Genomic DNA, 20,312 nt, shown 5'->3' with positions numbered 1-20,312 from the left:
TCTCAGTATTTAGTAGCAACTGAGATAGTGCTTCAGAAATGAGGGATTTACAGTTTGTGGACACCAGTAGTGTTGGAGGATGGAGAAGGCTGAAATATAAATTTAACCTTGGGCAATTTAATCGATGGAGATAGTTTGTCTGATGGCCATGATTGTGTTTGTGAATGTCAATCGAAAGCAGAATGTGTGGAGAGAGAAATAGAAATCCTGAAAAAAGAGATGGAAGGAATGAAGACCGAGTTGAGGAGGATGAATGAAGATCTTGGGAGAGGTTGGCTAGTTTGAGAGGAATGAGAGTAGGTGTATCTTGCTGAGTGGAGATGGGAATCGGGTGACCAATGCAGATGACACAGTTGAGCTAATTCATGATCACTTTATTAAAGTGTTCCATCCTGGTACTACAGGCATTATTCTTAGAAGGATAATGAGTAGTGACGTGTCAGAAGTATGCTAAATGTCAATAAGGAAGGGGGACTAGATGGAATTTCACCATGTATTTTAAGGGAATGTGCTGTCATTAACTTGGCTGTTTAATGAAAGTGTTGCAATGGGGCAAGTTCCTGGAGAGTGGAAGGAAGGTAAGATAGTACCATTGTATTTTCTTCTGTAATTGTTAACATTTCAGAAAAATTGGTGAAAACTCGTATACAGAACCTTTTACAATAGAGTAACGAGAACAGTGGATGAGGGTAAGGCATACCCTGCCATTTCCTTGGATTTTTCCAAGGCATTTGACAGGGTGCCACATGACAAGTTGATTTTTAAGTTGCTTAATGTGGACTTGGATATCAGGTTAGTGGATTGGATTGGCTCTCTGATAGATAGCAGAGAGTTTTATATTGGGAGCTGTATCAGGGAGTAGAAAGGTTACAAGTGGAGTCCCACGAAGTTCAGTCCTGAGACCATTGCTGTTCAGTTGTTTGCAAATGACATGAAGCTTGGGAGAGTTATTAGTAATAGTGATGATGTTTTGGCTTGGGCAAATGAATGGGGGAGGTCAGTTTAATGCAACTAAATGTAAGGTTTTAAAATTTGGGATCCAGAGAGGGGATGCCTCATACTCACTTAGTGGAATTATGCTGGAAGAAGTAGAAGAAGCAAGGGATCTTGGGGTGATTGTGAATAGAGATTTTAAGTTCCGAGAATACATTGTAAAGGTTGTGAAGACATCTCAGAGAATTGCAGCAATGTTGAGGAGAACATTGACCACGAGAGATAAAAGTGTGCTGGTGCCATTGTATAAAAGCTTTGATAAGACCACATCAAGATTTTTGTGCTCAGATCTGGTCACCAGGATTTGAAGTGACCTTGGAGAGAGTGCAGAGACTGATAACAAAAATGATATCATGATTGTACAACATTGATTATGAGGATAGACTGAGGGTATATGGACTGCAGAGTTTGCTGGATAGAAGGCAATACGGTCAAGATATTTAAGCTATTGAAGAGTTATCATATTAACACAGGCAATTTTTCATATGGTAGAACGAGGGAAAGGAGCAAGATCGGGGGGAGGGGCCTCCCTGGAAATTGCAAAAGAAGGTGGCGAGTAAAAGGGTAAGATGCAAGTTTTTTGCATCGAGAGTGGTAGCAGCATGGAATGCATTGAATAAGAGGATGGTGAATGTGTAGATTGTGAATGATTTTAAGGAGTGGTATGATAGACTTTGTGTTGTCCTCCCACGATAAGTCTTATGACTCCATGGAGGTTAGAAAAAATAATAATAATATAAGGTGGAAAAACTTATAGCACCATCAGCACTGTTGTGGGAGGTGATCAAAGAGAAAAAGAACCCGTTGATATGTTTTACAACCGTTTATGTAGTACTACTATACATTAAATACCACTGCATTTTGTTTTAAGTACTTAATTTCCCATTCTCATTTTCTCTTGTATATTAGGATGCCCTTTCAAAGAACCCAAGTTTCCAGGGAAACCCTGTCACCGTCATATAAGATTCGCTAACTCCACCTTCAAATGAAGAGCTCTGATAAAGGTCCTAGGGATTCAAACACAGGTCTTTCCAATAGAAGGACTGACAAAATCAACCAACTTACAGATGTTTTTTTTAAGTGTTTAATTTTAAAGACAGAATTGTTTGCATTGCTAGACCGAGCAAACTTAGTATGGAAACATTCTAAAAGCAATGCCTCCTTTGTGATATCAACCCACAATCCAGAGACATATCAGTGAAATAAAAAGATTATTTGAAGTTTCTACTTTATTTCATACATTATTTCTCATTGTAATCTCTCTTCCTCTCAACACATTTTCTTCATCAAATGGAGCCAAGCCTGGACTTGGCTCCATCAGAAGGAAAATGTTTCACAACTTTAAATCCAATGTCTTCAATACTGCTAACACGAATGAGCTCATCTGCAGCCTCATGTTGCCACTGAAAAAAGCAAAAACAATGGCTGTTACTAGGCCCTATAATTATTAATTTGTTATTTCAACTTTCTTATGGTCTTCACACAGCTTTGTGAATTTACTGCCATTGCTTTCCCCAACTGTTCCAAAAGACAGTAAGCATGCATTTTCTACCAGAAAGTTGAGTTTCAAACTTTTTGGCTCTCAGAGAAAGAGCAGAGCAATATTCAATAGTCTTAATTTTCATTTTGGGGTGAGGTTCATAAAGACAGATCCAAATTTCATCCCTAGTCACAATCTTGAGACTTCCAATTTCATCTGTTTCTTTTTTACTAGTTAACTGATTCAGCACCGAACATGTAAAAACTTTGTTACATACTAATTCTGTAACAATTTAGTTGACTTGAACTAATCTGATATTCAATTTCAGTGCTAGTGATCTATGACTTATTTGCTGATTTGTACTGATAACTGCTCAGCTTTCTGCTTATGGAATTGCCAATTGCAGTTATTCGCTGCTCACCTCATGATCAAGTCATAATTTCTTATTCATTGACATATGGAACTTACATCTACAGTTACTTCACTATAAAAATCTTGTAATTAGTAATGAATGTCAATGGTTTTTGATAGAACATTTGTGTGCATCAAAAATTTGGTTAATGCATGCTGTTTGTACATGCTCTGACAAACTTGTAAAAAAGGATTCTTTTTGTATTATTTGTGCCTGGTATACAAAAATTAATGAGACTGTAGAGTCCAGAAACTGTGGTCTTATTTCATCTTTATTCTGTTTTCTCCTCCATCATATCTCTCTCTCTCATTTTATGCTTATATTCCATACCACCTGCCAGGTTTCTCCAATCATTATATTTCAGGTTTTGTCCTATATATGACCCCAAGTGAATGCACTATCTTTTTCATTACCATTTCATCTCTTATTTTCTACCTTTTCTTTTTTTTTCTTTCATACTATTACTCATACCTTGTTCACCCTCACTCACTTTTAGCACCTTACTTTCAACAACAATCTCACAAACAATCTCATTTTCACACTTTTTGTTCTAACTTGTTATTCTTATAAATTTAAATTCTTATAAATTTAAATTCTTATAAATTTAATCACTCTTTGTTTCACTAACAAAGAGTGATGACTGTAAACAATGATTTAACAGCTAATCACTTCAACAGATATAGTAGACTCAAGCATCCATAATTATCTAATATTTTTTGAAAAGATTCAGAGAGAGAGTGCTATAATTTCTGATTGCAGTGAACCAAATGGGAAATTTGGTTCCAGTATAGTTCTCTATTCTATTCTCAAAAATATAGCAAGAATCCAACTGTATACTTTAAAAAAAAAAAATAATAATAATTTAAAACAGAGTTATCTGAAATGCAGTGTCAGGATATCTGAAATTTTAAGAGCATATTACTTCTCACAAACTTACCAAAGCCAAAATGACTTATAAAATAATAGCCTGATCAACCTAAGCATCTAAAGGGCAATTTATTTTGCATCAAAATGAAGACTAATGCTTAGAATTATATTCCACCAGAGTAATGGAATACCAGCTTACAATAATATGTGCTAAAATTTTATAATCAGTATAACAATTTAAAACATTATATCTTTCATATAAGACAATTAGTAAAGAACCTTTTTAGTATTCTCATGAAGTGCAGCAATCATCAAATGAAATTATTTTTTGATGGCATATTATGTTTTAAGTTATCTTAGTACAACTAGGTAGCCTAACATCTAACTAGGGTCTTTTTTGCCACTCTAGAAAGTGAATGGTGAAGAAATTTGCATAATGTTATGCAAGTTTTGTCTATAAAAATATTCTTATATTCCTTGTCAAATATATTTAAGAAGTTACAGAATTATTATATTATTAATTTTTAACGCATTCTAGAATTATTTTTCCTTTTGAATTTATTGAAACGTATCTTTTTGAAGAGAAAACAAACTGAAAATTTATTTCTTTATTGAAATGGAAAAAGCTGAACATAGCAGACTGCTTCATATTATTGCAACTGCGTTGATTCCCATATAAATAAATGAAATATAGAAAAAACATGAGAAAGCATGTATTCCAATTTAGATACAAGATTTCAAATACCATATTTTATCACAGAATTCATAGATAGATGGATGGATGGATGAATGTCTGAATTGAATGATGCTAACACATTCTGCATATACATTCAGTTAACAATGAGAAACTAATCGAAATTATTTCTTCATTTATTATTATTAATACTATTATTACATGACACCTCAAATGTGTGTCAGGTAATAATAGCATTATTACCTGACACGCAATTGGAGTCCAAGGAGATCCTTGGATTTTGCAGTCTTATATGTCTGTATGCTGTATCTTGTGAGATAAAAACGTTTGAGAGGGAAAAGCCCTTCCACCATGTAGAGCTAGTCCCATTTAGTTGAAAAGTTCTTCAAGTTTCTTCACACCTTAAATGGGATTCAAATTCAGATCTTTCCAACCAAAGTGCATCACCATTATCAACTGAGTTACAGAGGCTTTCTTTTAAGACATATTACTTCCATATCTTAAAAAGAATAAAATATCTTTGCAATTATTTGATTAAAAACTAGGTTTATTTAAAAGGAATGTTTTTTTTTTTTTTTTTGCATAACAGAAATCTACGCATGGAAAAATGAATTCTTCAAAAAGATACAAACATACCTACCAATATGCAAAGCAATAGAAAGACCAATAGCTGACCATAGGGAATATCTGCCACCAACCCACTACAAAAAATTAAAATCATATTATCATAACTTTTGTCAAAAAAAAAATTTGCATCTTACAAACAATAAAAATACTTTGGAATTCAACATTTATTTTTATAGACAACAGATAAGTGCAATTATTTTAATTAAATTTTAAATGCATTTAAATATGAAAATAATTGTAATGTAGCTTGAGTTTAAAACTTCTAGAATACTAAATATGTATCTTTAGGTATAGGATATCTTTGTCCCAAAAGTTCCAACATCCCAATATTACTTTAGACGTAAGAACAAGGAACAAATACCTGCTGTGAATTCTTTAGTCTCTCCTGCCCCCCCTTCCTCACCCTGCCGTGTCCACATTACCACAGAAAATTAATACCTTTCTTAATAGTTAAAGTCTTACCAGAGAAAACTCATCTTCTTCTACTTATCTTCTCCTCCTTCTAATGGTCTTCTTACAAGCTCTCAAAAAAAAAAGTTATTATATTCCATCAGAGTAATGGAATAACAGCTTTTTTTTTCAAAAAAGCTGTTTCAAATTTTCAAAAAAAATTTGAATTTTTTTTTTTTTTGATGAATGCTACTTTGGTAGAGCAGTGACCACAGAAGTATCTAAATAAGGCTGAAATGGACCATCTGTGAGAGAGAGAGTGGTTGAAGTAAGTCGGTTAGAGGAATTACTGATCAGCCAAAATGTCTTCTCTGCACATTAAGATATTATTATGGAGGACACTGTTATGTTAACTATTATGAAGATATTATTATGGAGGACACTGTTATGTTAACTATTATGAAGATATTCTTATGGAGTCACACTGTGCCTTGGAGGACTGCTCCAAACACGAGAATAGTATTCGAAGATTGGGTGGATTTGTACAGAGTTAGTGGAAGGGTGAATGAAAAGTATTGTTTTGAGAAAAGGATGCTCAAGTTTTCTAGAGTTTGAGAAAACAACTGCATTTCATTTTTTCTTTTTAACCTCAAGTGATTTCCAAAAACAAGACAAGCCAGTTTTTCTTGGATTTTTTTTGGGAGTAAACTCCAAAAACTAAAGTCTTTAGTTTCAAGTTTCAATAATTTCAAATTCATGACACTTACTCTCCATACCTATACTTTAATGTTAAGCCATCCGCGCGGCTAACCTAGTGGCTTTGCAATCATATGCCTGGGGAAGGAGTGTCCTAGGTTCGATTCCCATTGCCGACGTGAGGAGCTTAAGGATCTTCCTCAGCCATAGCCAAGTTAGCTGGTCTTGGGTGTGGACAGCAGGGTTCTCCCCTCCCAGTTTACCTGGGATTTTTCATCCTGCAAGCAGGCAAACCGGCCCCGTGAACACACACGGATCTACAGCCATAAATATTTAATCCCCCCCACAACGGGGCTCAACTCATCCCAATAGGGACAGGGGAGAAAAGGGAGGGAACTCTATACGAATAAATAAATAAATGTTAAGCCATATCTGGCTCAAAATCAAGATGACTTTTTTGTGCATGTGGGGAATTAGAGGATAAATTTATTTTTCTGGATAAAATGTATAGCAGATAAATATCCTGAATAACAAACCATAAATCCATTGATCTGTGAATCTCAAAGATAAGTTTTATTTAAAAAAATATAAATAAATTATGGCAGACTTCCACCAGGCAATTCTTGGAGTTAGGGGCAAATGAACAAAACCTTTACCTAGTAGATCAAACAAGATTAACTACGTTCAATTCTAATGGACTTTTTTCCCTCCTGGGTTACTTAAAGTCCAGGGTTTATGCCATGCTATATCAGAGAATCTTAAACCTAGAACAATTATAGTGATGAGCTTTTTAGCAATATGTTCAGGTCTCAGTGGCAGACTTAGTTAAGCATTTGTTTTCCCACTAAAGGATGTGCATTTACCATATGAAGGTGTGTGTGTGTGTATGCATACAGTATATTTATTTCTAAAACTTTTTTTTCCAGATAAGTTTTTTGAAGGCTTTGAAAATTTATTAGGACTTCTCTCCTCCCTCTCACTACACAAAAATCTTCAAATGATTGCTCTACATTTCCTTAAGAAACATGATGGAAGAACTCGGAATGCAAGAATATTAGATCTGGTAACAGAACTCAAGAATCTGCCTGTAAATGAGGTAACCTGTTATGCTTCCAACTGGGGAAAGTGATTGTGCAGTTTTAACTTTGGTGGCAGCAAATCACAAAGGAGTTTTGATTACAGAAGAGTATATATGATAATGTGATTATAATAAACAGTAGGAAGGAATCTCAAGGGGATGTATTCTGAAGATACCGAAGACTGAGTATTATATTAATAGGAATTTGATGCAAGTGGTTACTGAAACTAGAGACACAGGGCTAACAGCAAGTTGATGTGTAGCAGTCAAACAGCTTAGGATAGGTCATTATATACCAAATAACTGTGATGTTGAAGAGAACACTAAACTTATACAAATAAGGAAGTTATTTTCTCACTTCACAAGGCTCGGATGAGACCACACCAGGACTGTGGTCTTACCAAATGAAGAGACAATATCTTAGTACTACTATGCTTAGATATGGATGTCTGGGTTCAATGGAGTTCCGGCAGCAGGCAAATGAAATGGTATCTGACCCTAAAATTTTATATATGAAGGAAGGTTGAAAGAAAATCTTTGTAATCTGCAAAGTACGAGAAATAAAAAGAGGAGATATGATTGCAACATACAAATAGGCAATGGAATACAGTATAGATACAACTGAAATTTTGAATTTTGCAGCTAGAGAGGACAGTGCATTAAGGGTATAGGCACTTGCAGGGAGTTTAGACTTTGATTGAGCTTTCTTTCTAGTCGCACTGTGCCTAAATATTTATCATACCTCTCCTGGAAAATATTGTTCAAGATGCACTCACAGTGCCCATAAGCAGCTTATCCCATTTACTCAGCATGTGAGAAGAGTGAGAACCTGGAATCCACATGCTTCATAATCACATACACTTCCTCAGCTTCCAAGTATGATCCAGTATCAGTATCTCAGAGCAATAATAATAATATTGTTGCTCTGAGATATACTTTGCCTTAATGGATGGAACTGTATGATCTCAGACAGAGGTACTTACTCATTTTCAAGATTTCACAAATAAATCATCTATTCGGCTAAACAAATGTGTGACTGAGAAAGTGAAGTAAGTGGTGTATGTATTAGCTATCAAATGTGTAGAGAACTGAAGCCAACCTAATGCAAATATGTCATGAATGTTAGAAAAGGTTTTCCTTATTGCTGAACCATATTTAGAATGTTTTTTTTTTAAATGTTATATCTTTCATATATTAAAAAAGCAAAATGCAATACTTACATCCCAAAATTCAAACATATTCTTTTCATCAATGCCAAATTCTTTTACTTTTTTCTGAAATAAAGCAATGAAAATATTTTTAAAAAAATATGCAACGTATAAATTTGTATTTTGAAAGATATTCATAAATATTCTTTAAATTAGCAATTTTGCACAAATAAAACCAAGATAAGTTCATTTCAGAAACTTGTGCAACCTTTTGAAAGTACTTAATAGCACAACAATGTCAATCGGTAACTTTTTAATTTCGTATAACAGTACTATACTACTCAAACAGATTCTGATAGAAATTAGTACAATTTCAGGTAAAATTCCAAGCATTTCATGCATTTTGAACAATCTAAGTTCCTATTATATGTTAGAGATTATTCATTAACATATTACTTTAACAAGCAACAACACTTAGACAAAATGATCCAAAGCAGAAGTTGACAGCATATGATGCAAAAGAAAATTCTTAATTACTAAATGAAGTATGTTTAAGAATCAACATCTCAAGTTCTCAAGGCATAAAGCTTAAAATAAACAAGAGTTTAATGGCTAAAATTGAGCTCTGATAAAGAGCATTATATTTTCAACAGTGAGAAGAATTGAAATTGAAGAATTCTGGCCACCTATCAAAATCTCAAACTTATTCAACAACTGTCTACACTTTTTAAAACGAGCAAGATTTGACGAGCAACATTTCTAGTGAAATGGACACCGAAGAATCCATGTTCATCACTTCTTTGGCTTTTAAGCATAAAAATGGATTTGTTAAGCATAAAAAGCTGTTTAAAGAAGCATAGCTTAAAGTTGGTAAAATATTAAGTGGTGGATATGGACAGTTGTAGAGTAGGTTCCTTCCTTCCCCGATAGTCTTTGGACTCCTTTGAGGTGCCATGTAATAATAATAAGAAGAAATTGAAAATCTGATTGCCTACTAATGAAAATATGTTAACTTTTATTGGTTTTGTTTATTCGCTTAAAAATTAACTCCAAATGACCTACCTACACTGATGTAATTAAAACTGAATTTTTTATTTTGGAAAGAATTTATGAATGAATAATCAATATTAATAATTATGAATTATTTACATAAAAATGTATTCATAGAATAAAAAAATATTCATCCCCGCTGTGAAAAGCAGTGCTGCTTAAGTTTGCTCATTATGAGTTTTTTTTTCTTTTTTTTTTAAAGCAACACCCTGTTAGCATTTCAGCTATAATTAGGATAGGCTGCTGTACCATAACTCAGCTGAGCTGTGACAGAACAGCTTATTTAATCTTACTGTTGTATATGCCTGTGAAACTGCCAAAAGAATTAGAAAAGTATTATGCTTAAATTGCTGTAAACCAGACAAATAAGGTAAAAACAGGTGAGTTTCTGCTAACTAAGTATAAGATGTTACGTTCATGCAACAGTGATTAGGAAAAGAAAAGCGTAGCTATAGTATTCAAACTTAAACATGAAGACAAAATTATATGTAATTCAAGATGTTTAAATAGAGTGATCAGGCAAATTTGAAAATAAAGACCTGAACAACGACAGGTACGTATATGGTTCCACAGAAGATTCTATTAAGGAAGAAGCAGATAAGTTTTTTAAGTCATTCGAGAAAGCACCTGACAAAGAAAAAAAAAGGAAAAGCTGGTTCTTGTTGAAGATCTAAACCACAGAGAAGGAAATGAATCCCAGACATACAATAATACTTTGGGAAAATTTGGAGAAAAGAGAAAAGGTAATATTAATGGTAAGCAGAGCAATCTGGCAAATAAGCAGCCATGGACCAACAGCGACTGAGCTATCAGGGCGTGGGGGAGCAGAAGTGGCAACTCTGTCTCACTTAAAACCTCACAAAGCCCAATGACAACCCGGTGACATGGCGAGTAGTGCCGCCATTAAATAAGTCACTGCTCCTGACATTGGGAAGCAGCATTGTCAGTACTGACACAAGGTTGAAGCCAAATGATGACGGAAAAGCTTGTGATCAGAGATTTGCAGATGGCAATATGATTATATTGTGTACGTCTGTAATACTGCAGAGCAGAAAGCAAACGGAGAAACTACTGCTCTATCTTATCTCCAGAACAACCACCATGGCAAGCAAACCCTTACAATTGGCCCCAAGTTCCCGCCGTCCCTTAAATGGGACAGGGGTGCGAAGAATCTCCGGGCTCAAAATGGTGTCCACTTTTAAAATTGCAACTTGGAATGTCAAGAACTCTGTATGAAGCTGGCAAATTAAGAAATGCCACAAGGGAAATGAAGAGGCTGGGCATCCAGATTTTGGGAATTTGCGAGACAAGATGGCCAGGATCTGGAAAGTGTCAACAAGATAATACAACAATGTATTACTCTGGGAATGATGAGAACAAACATCGACATGGTGTAGCTGTAATAGTAGATGAAGAAATTAATAAATCAGTACTAAATAGGATTCCATTTTCTGAAAGGATAATGCTGTTACAATTTAAGGGAAACCCAGTTAACATAAATATCATCCAAGCTTATGCACCCACAGCTGACAAAAGTGAAGAAGATGTTGAAGAGTTTTATGAACACCTAAAAGAGATTAAAAACCTAACAAAGAAACATGATATAAACATAGTGATGGGTGACTTCAATGCAAAAGTAGGAAGAGGGGTGATGGAGAAATTGTTGGCGAACATGGCTTAGGCACCAGAAATGGCAGAGGAGATCGCCTAGTCCAGTTCTGTCAGGAAGAAGATCTAACAATAGCAAATACGTGGTTTAAACTTCCACCCAGAAGACTGTACACTTGGAAATCACCTCAAGATAACCAATATAACATTGTCCGAAATCAGATTGATTATATACTGATAAATAAAAGATTCCACAGTAGTATAAAGAGTGCAAAGACTTATCCTGGAGCAGATATCTCATCAGACCACAATCCCATAGTTGCAGAAGTACGTCTTAGATTAAAATCAGCTAAAAAATCACAAAAGAAGAAAAAGAAAATTGATGTAGAAAAACTGAAAGACCTGAACATAAATAAAAGTGCCAAGACACAGCTTAACCTGCGATTACAACAGATTAACATAGAAGAAAATAAAAGTGTGGAATCTCTTTGGAATAGCTTAAAGAATGCCATCGTAACAACAAGTATTGAAGAAGTAGGTTATGTGAATAATATAAAACAACAGGAATGGATGACAGATGAGATTCTTTCTCTTATTGATACAAGAAGAATGTACAAAAACAAAGACCTAGCCAGGTATACAGAAACACATAACATCATCAAGAAAAAAATCAAAGAAGCCAAGAAAAATTGGATGAAAAATTTATGTACTGAAATTGAACTGCTTCAGAAGAAACATGATAATTTCAATCTGTATAAGAAAATCAATGAAATTTCCGGAAAACTGAGGAAAAAGCAAATAGTGTCTCTAAGAGACGAAAATGGAAAAATAGTTCTAGAAGAAGAGAATAAAGCACAGATTTGGATAAAATATGTAACAGAACTTTTCAATGATACTAGACAGAAGCCTATAAATATAAAAGATAACATTCAAGGACCAGCAATCATGAAATGTGAAATAGAGAATGCTATACGAACAAGTAAAACAGGAAAAGCCAGTGGACCAGATGGTGTGCAAACAGAATTTTTAAAATTAATAGAACCAGATAACATCAAACTTCGTGAAAAACTATTTAATGAAATATATGAAAGTGATGAATTTCCGTCAGATTGGCTCAAATCTACATTTATCACTATCCCAAAGAAACCCAAAGCGAATTCCTGTGGTGACTTCTGACTTATTAGTCTAATGAGCCAAACATTAAAAATATTTTTGAAAGTAATTCAGAATCGCATTTATAGAAAAAGTGAAGAAACTCTAAGTGAAACACAATTCGGCTTTCGGAATGGTTTTGGTACTAGAGAGGCCCTTTTCTGTACCCAAATATTGATACAAAAATGCATAGAAAAACAGAAATCTGTCTTTATGTGTTTCATAGATTTTGAAAAAGAATTCGACAAAGTCAGACACACTAACTTAATAGAAGTCCTTCAACAAATAAGGCTAGACGAACAAGACATAAGACTAATAACAAATCTGTATTGGAATCAGTCAGCTACCGTTCAATTAGACAACATTACCACCAGTGATATTAACATCAAAAGAGGAGTGAGACAAGGATGTGTGCTCTCACCACTCCTGTTCAACATATACGCAGAGGTAATCTTTAAAAAAGCATTAGAAGAATGGCCAGAGGGAATCACAATAAATGGAAAGATTGTTAACAACCTACGATATGCAGATGACACCGTGCTAATTGCAGATAACATTATGGATCTCCAAAAACTCATTGACAGAGTATACATAGAAAGCCAAAGAATGGGAATAAATATAAACATCAACAAGACGAAATACATGATCATCAGCAAACATCCAGCCTCATCAATGAAACTGACACTCAATGGGAAAAATATTGATCAAGTGTCAAGATATAAATATCTTGGTTGTTGGCTTAATGAACGGTGGGATCCAGAAATAGATATAAAGACAAGGATTGAAGTTGCACGGCAGTCCTTCATGAAAATGAGAACACTATTCTGCAATAAAGACCTAAACATGGAAGTCAGATGCCGAATGCTGAAATGTTACGTGTGGTCTATTCTGCTCTATAGAGTTGAAACATGGACATTGAAGGCGACAACCATCAAGAAAATCGAAGCCTTTGAGATGTGGCTATACAGAAGAATGCTAAAGATATCATGGACAGAAAAAATTACCAATGAAGAGGTCTTAAAATCCATTGGCAAAGCTAAACATCTTGTACAAATAATCAAGAAACGAAAAACATCATATCTTGGCCACATCATGAGAAACAGCAAATACCAACTTCTACAAACTATTTTGGTAGGAAGAATTGATGGCAAAGGAACTAGAGGAAGAAAAAGAATATCATGGTTTGACAACATTAAGATGTGGACAGGAAAGAGCAGTGCACAACTGCTCAGATTAGCACAAGACCGCAGTTTGTTCGCCAAGATGGTCGCTGACCTTCGATAGAAGATAGCACAATAAGAAGAAGAAATTTAAACGGAGAGAACAGACAAGAAATAAATGTTTCATTGAGTACATGATGATAGTGATGACTTCATGATGATTTATGACAGAAAGTGATCATCATTTACTTTTGAGCAAAATAACAACAAATATCATATTGAAAAGAAAAATATGTAAGAAAGGTCTAGAAAAGAATAATCAAAATCAAGCAGCTTCAGAGGTGAACTTGCAGACTAAAACATATAAGTATGTATTACCAGAACAAGAACCAAGAACTCTGGAGACTCAGTGGCAAACAGAAGAAAACATTGCTTCCTTCAGCCATGGATGCATGTGGTGAAGTTTTCTGAAAGGATAGGAAAATATTCATAGCAGCTGAACAAGTTAAAGAGACAGCCCTTGAAAGAAAAAAAAAAAATGTCTCAATTTCCTAGGGATAAGTCAGCAGATGACCATTGTAAAAAAATAGAGAGAAAAATGTAAGAAATCTATGTGTAAATTTAGCCAAATTTCAGAATTTGGCTTCAGATATTATGAAAGTGGCAAAATATTCTAGAGGATATTGACAAACCCCTAGAAATGAAGTACAGGGATGATAAAGGTAACATCAAAACTGAAGATAAAGATGTCCTAGATGTCTGGAGTATCTGCTTTGAATGTGTGTTAAATGAAAGAGAGAAAAATCAGTGATAGAACATAAATAGAAAATATTCAAGAAGTACACAATCAGAATATATCTAAACTTTGTAGAAAAGAAACCATTAGAAACCTGAAATATGGATTCTGTTCCTCCATATACTATTTTTTGGTATCTGTCTATCAGCCCCCCCCCCATATCCATCACCAGTTTCACAGATTCCCATTTGTTGCAGTCTGCGTAGCAGAATTCCATGTGATATCCTATCAAACACCTTTGCAGAATCCAGCAGTATCACTGTGTAGCCATTCCCTTTACCCAGTTCAGCTGTCACTATTGTAAAAAGTTAGTCAATTACTAAAGCATGACCAATCTTTCACAAAGCTATGCTGTCCTGCCACAGAGCATCATATTCCTATCCACCCATTCCTGATTCTGTCTTACCAACTTTTCCAATACTTTTACTACCACTCCTGATTGGTTTATAATTTGCTACCACATTAATTAGAGCCTCCTTCATACAAAATAATTATTTTACTCTCCTTCTACTCCTTTGGGACTTTACCAGAGCTGAGACTAAAGTTAAACAGCCTAATCAGAGGTATTCCCAGTTCCTTTGCACATTTTCATAAAAAATGAGATGATATCCGAGGCCACATTTACACTAAGATTCTGCAATATCCTAAGTACTTCCAATTTACTGATCACCTCTGTTCTCAGATGTTCCTGTCATATCTGTCAACAGCAATATCCTCACTAGGATGCTTGCAAGGCCTTGTGAACTAGTCACTCAGTAATTCCACTAATTCATTTGCTTCTGTCACTTTGCTACATCAGTACTCATGAACGTTATCATTCCATAATCATTTTCTTCTTAGTTGCTACATAACAAAAGAACTCTCTTTGGGATATCCTTTGGCCTGATCAACAAACTTCTTCTCATAATCTGATTTTGCCTTCCTTATCATACTGATCTCCTTTCTTGCCCAAGCCTTGTACTGTTAGTGAGCTTAATCACGTTTTTTTTTTTTTTTTTTTTTTTTTTTTTTTTGCAGCTCCTGCTTGAATATTAAGCAGGAATATATACATTATACTCAAGGTCAGAAGGAAATCAGGTGGGAGGTTAGATGGATGAGTAGAAAGTCTGAAATTGTTTCCTTCAGATTCCACTTGATTATCCTACACTGCTATCATCCTTCCCATGCAGGCTTTATGCCATGGCATTGCATCAAGCTGGCTCCTAAGCTTGTCATAATCACCTGCCTTGTAGTTCCATATACTCCTTCTTAACTGGAAACTCCACATTTTACAACCTTCCAAGTCAAGATCACACAATCATTCCTCCCAATTAGAGACAATATAGACAGATCCTCTGTTACTATGACCAAATCCAACACTTATATTTACTTATTTAAATTATTTAAGTAACTATCTCTCAGTATGTGTATAAATTCCATTTTTTTCCTGCATGTAATCTTTCCTCCTTCCAACCTTTGTCTCCATAGATGTAAGTCCCCCATAATGGTTACTCAACCTGCATTGTGTGCTAATTTGTTAATAAATCTACATCATCCATGGAACTCCCCTAGTCTATAACCAGTAACCAACTATATATTTTGTCCTAATGGCCTCATTCTCACACCAGACTGCCTCAAATATCATGGCTGCAATTCATTTGATATCAGCAGTGCCCTTCCACCCATCTTATCGTCTCTACCCTTCCTGAAAATATTAAACCTTTCACAGCCTATCCCTGTAACTATATATCTGCTGAGCCAAGTCTCACTAATGCCTATAACTTTTGGTGAGGTTGCACTAATAAATGTTAAAGACAAAAATGAATAACTGAAAATTCAAAAAAATGCACACACAAAAAAATACAGTTTTAATGAAAATTTCCCATATTTTTGGCAAAGAAAATCCATCATTGAGATTTGGACAATGAAGAACTTCAGCACTTTCCTTGAAAAGATGTCAAATGACACTTTATTAATCATTCCAGTTGTCTCTAATTACACCGATTGTTGCTAAATATGGTACACAGACTGTAAATGTCATGCTGTAACAGTAAAACAATTGGTATAAAATTACTTGTTTTTCTTGCTTCTGTAGTATAGTGTCTATTGGGGGATGGAATGTTTTTTACACTATAGGACCATTTTCATTTCAGTGTTCAGAAAGAACAGATGTAGCATATAAAAATTCATAAAAAACATGCAAATCAAAGAAACAGGAATAAAAGGTACATACAGCAGTCAGTGGTTTACCAATTAAAAACTGTTGCCGTGTGCTAGAAATTAATATCGATAAATAATATTATTAAAAACTATTTTTGATGCTACATAAAATCAGAATCTCCCAAACTTTTGGGAGAGAGCGACAATTGTTCTGATTCAGATTTGGCTGATGTAAAAGGGCTTCACAACTTTCTTTGAAGAGGCATTTATATTTAAACCTGCTTCGATGGAGAAGACAAGCTTCATCCTACTGGATACTATGTTTAGTGTCAATACTATGTTGTGCCAGACCAGACTTTCCAGCGAAGATGCTAATAAACTACACTTTGAAGTTGCTGCTTTACTTTTTAAAAGCAAATTACCTCCATGTAATTTATCTAGTACTGAAATCCATGTGCTGTTTCATTAAGACAAAAGAGCAATATATCTATTTCGAAAGCAGATAAAGGAAAAGCTATAGTGGTAATGGATAAGGCTAACTATGATAGGAAGATATACTGCCTTTTACAGGATACCTCCACCTATCAAAAAATTAGTTATAACCCAACAAAAACACAAATTAAATAATTAAATAAGCTGCTTGATGAAGTTAATTGGGATCAAAATACTTTGGACAAGTTGTGTACTCATTTTGGAAGAACTCCTCGTTTATATGGCTTCCCAAAAATCCATAAAGAAGGTTATCCAGTAACACCCATCGTGAATTGTATCGACTCTCCCACCTATAGAATTGCAAAATTTCTGTCACATTTATTAACTGCCTATACTGAACAATCCAGATCATTCATTTTCTTGAGAAAATAAAACATATACAAATACAAGAGTCGGATTTGTTAGTCAGCTTTGACATTGTTTCCCTCTTTACCAACATTCCATTAACTTATACTGTTAATTTACTATATGATGATTACCCCCCCTCTGATATTGCAAAGATTTTTGAAGTTGTTAAAGAATCAGGTCATTTCAGCTGGAAAAACATGATCTATAGACAAATTGAAGCACTACCATGGGTAGCCTTCTGTCTCCACCTTTGGCAAACTATTTATTGAGCCATCTGGAAAATACCTTGTTCTCATACATTCATCCCCAACCCTCTCATTGGTTTTGTTATGTTGATGATGTCCTTGCTGTTTGGTCTCATTCTGAAAATGAACTTACCACTATCCTACAACAGATCAATAGCCTTCACCCACATGTTCAATTCACCGTGGAAAAAGAAAAGGCTTGTAGTTTACCATTCCTGGACATCCTTCTTATGTGCACAGCCTCCAGTAATTTATTCCAGTGTTTATCAAAAACCTACCCCTTTGCAGGTAGATACATTCATCAAAAGTCTGCTCATCACACCAAAAAATTGGCATTATCAAGTCTTTAATTAATAGAGTGCATAATGTGTGCACCTCTCCCTCAAGCTTACAATAAGAACTTCTCACTATCAAAATGTTAAAGGAATTTAATGGTTACAACCCTAATCAAATCCACAGATAATTGACTCCTATGTTCCAACACCTCAGGGTTGCAATCACTTATATTTCTGGCATCTGTGAACTGATTGGTAGAATTTTGAAGAAGTATCATCTCATTCCAACATATTTTCCTATCAACAAAATTTCTCATTTACAAAATTGCCATCTACAAAAGACAAACTGTCACCTCTATCAGGGGTGCGGCAGCAATATGTGCAATGTGTGTGATGCACACAGGCGCCAAAGATTTCAGGTGAGGAGGAAATACAGGCAGCCCTCGTTTTACGCCTCAGTTCCGTTCCTGAAAAAAACAGGCGTAAATCGAATCGGCGTAAAACAAACCCAATTTTAATGGGAGGTATGAAGTTATGTTCTGCGCAGTCAAAAAATATGCACATGAAGTATGTGTGACATTATTATATTTAAAGCTTTGATAATACATACATATGTGTTCAAATAAAATTATTAATAACGAAAACAAAACAAAATTATATACAAAAAATATGAAACTTCGAAAAGATATTACATATTTCTATGTTGAAGTTCCTGGTTTCGGATCACCTGCATTTTTTTTTTTTAAGTTTCCAGTGTTAACTGGCTAGATTTTCTTTTTCTTTCTTTAAGGAGTTCAGTGTAAGGTCGAATAGATGCGATTACACGCCTTTTTATGTTTGCACTCTGTTCCCAATCGTGATCCATTTCGCAGAGTTCATCAGTCAATATCTCTATGCTTGTAAGGATACGCTGTAAGTTGGCCATTTTCATATCTCTCAGAGGACCTTCTTTGTTTTCTTTCTCCTCGTTTGGATGTTGACTTAATTGTTCAACTAATTCTTTTAAGTCTTCATTGGAAAGCAGTTTATCATGGCACTCTAAGACTTCTGTCACATCTTCAGCTGTAATATCGTACAATCCCACCTCTCGCACAAGCTTGGTAACATCTTCAATAACATTCTCCTCTTGCTTTAATTCCTTGAAGTCGTGCATAAATGCTGGAAAAAGTTTTCGCCATGCTCCTTTTAAACACTTTGCTGACATGTTGTTCCAAGCTGCCTCGATGTTGTTAATGCTCTTCAAAATATCGAATGATCACCAATGGTCTTTAATAGTTTTTCCTGAAGTGTCCAAGACTCTTACCATTTCCATAAATATTATAGGAGGTAATAGGCTTTGAAGATTGATATAATCCCCTGATCCATCGGTTGCAAATGCGATGTTATGTTTGAGGGCATGTAAACAACCTGGACATCCAATGGTGTTCTTACTTCAGCAAAGTTTTGAGGATGTCCAGGGGCATTATCCAAGAGAAGCAATGCCTTGGCTGGCAAATCATTTTCTTTACAGAAGCGAAGCACGGTAGGACAAAAATAATTTGTGTACCAATCTATAAAAACATCTTGTGTAACCCAAGCTTTCTTGTTCCATTTCCAATAGACTGCAGAATGGCTTTTACGCCCTTGAAGGTGCATGGTGTCTGTGAATAGTACACCAACATTGGTTTAAGCTTCAAAGTTCCAGAGACATTTCCACACAACAAAAGCGTAAGCCTATCTTTTGCAGCTTTAAAACCTGGAGCGGAACGTTCTTCACAGGAAATGAAGGTGCGTGATGGCAAATTTTCCAGTAGAGCCCAGTCTCATCAACATTAAAAATGAGATCAGGAGGATAACTTCCTTGTTCTACATACACAGTCTTGAAATTCTTTAGGAAAAGCAGCCGCTGCCACAAACATCTGCACTTGCCACCTCACCACATAATTTGACACTGTGATACTTACTTCAAGACTTAAATCTCATGAACCAACCTTTGCTTCCTAAAAAATGTTTCTTCACCTCCACCTGTCTTCTGAAGAGCCTCAAAAATTGTTTTTGCTTGCTCAGTTATAACAGCCTGAGTCAGAGGAATGTTTTTCTGATTCAAGTCATCTATCCATAATGATAATAATTTTTCCATTTAGTTTACCTCTGCTTTAACTTACATGTTTTGCATTTAATACTGTTGTAGATTGTTGCACAGACTGTTTTATTCTATCTGCATTTTTCATAATTGTAGTAACAGTCAATGGAAGTAAGTTCATACTTCTACAGACATTAGCACATGTCTTGCCCATCTTCCATTCTTCAAATCACCTCCATCTTCTTTTCAAGTGTGATTGATTTCCACACCTTCTTAACACCAAGTTCTGCTAATTTTTCTACACTTCTATTATCAGACATGGTATGTAATTATGTAATTATGTATAATAAGTAGAGTAAATCCGAGCTATTAACACATTGCTTGATTTAGTCTCCTATTTTTAATGCTCTCTTTTAACTTTAATCCCCCCCCCCTTTGTCTCAATTATGCTTCTTCACGTGCACGAAACTTTAGAACTAAGAAATTGTCTCCCTTAGGTCATATCTTAATCCGTCTGAGTTATATCTTTGTTTTAACAATCCTTTGTTACAATTTAATTTTTACTTAACTTTCTTTGTTCTTTGATGTTATACAATAATT

General features: G+C 34.9%; 1 protein-coding gene across 1 annotated transcript in view; it reads right to left on the bottom strand.

Annotated features, from left to right (window-relative positions):
• The window catches only part of Pgi (glucose-6-phosphate isomerase), a 221,903-nt gene that overhangs the window by 87,814 nt on the left and 113,777 nt on the right, over positions 1–20,312 (bottom strand). Inside the window, exons 8-9 of the mRNA XM_090401803.1 lie at positions 8,458–8,511; positions 5,087–5,147 (exon numbers count right to left, since the gene is read on the bottom strand). Of these exons, the coding sequence (XP_090257929.1) occupies positions 5,087–5,147; positions 8,458–8,511 (115 nt within the window). The remainder of the gene's footprint in view (positions 1–5,086; positions 5,148–8,457; positions 8,512–20,312) is intronic.

Source organism: Typopeltis vanoorti, chromosome 12 (assembly GCF_054136105.1).
Source record: "Typopeltis vanoorti isolate ZY-2024b chromosome 12, IOZ_Tvanoo_1.0, whole genome shotgun sequence".
Taxonomy (NCBI): Eukaryota; Metazoa; Arthropoda; class Arachnida; order Uropygi; family Thelyphonidae; genus Typopeltis; species Typopeltis vanoorti.
Note: the sequence above shows the minus strand (reverse complement) of the source record. Positions and strands in the feature narration are given on the sequence as shown.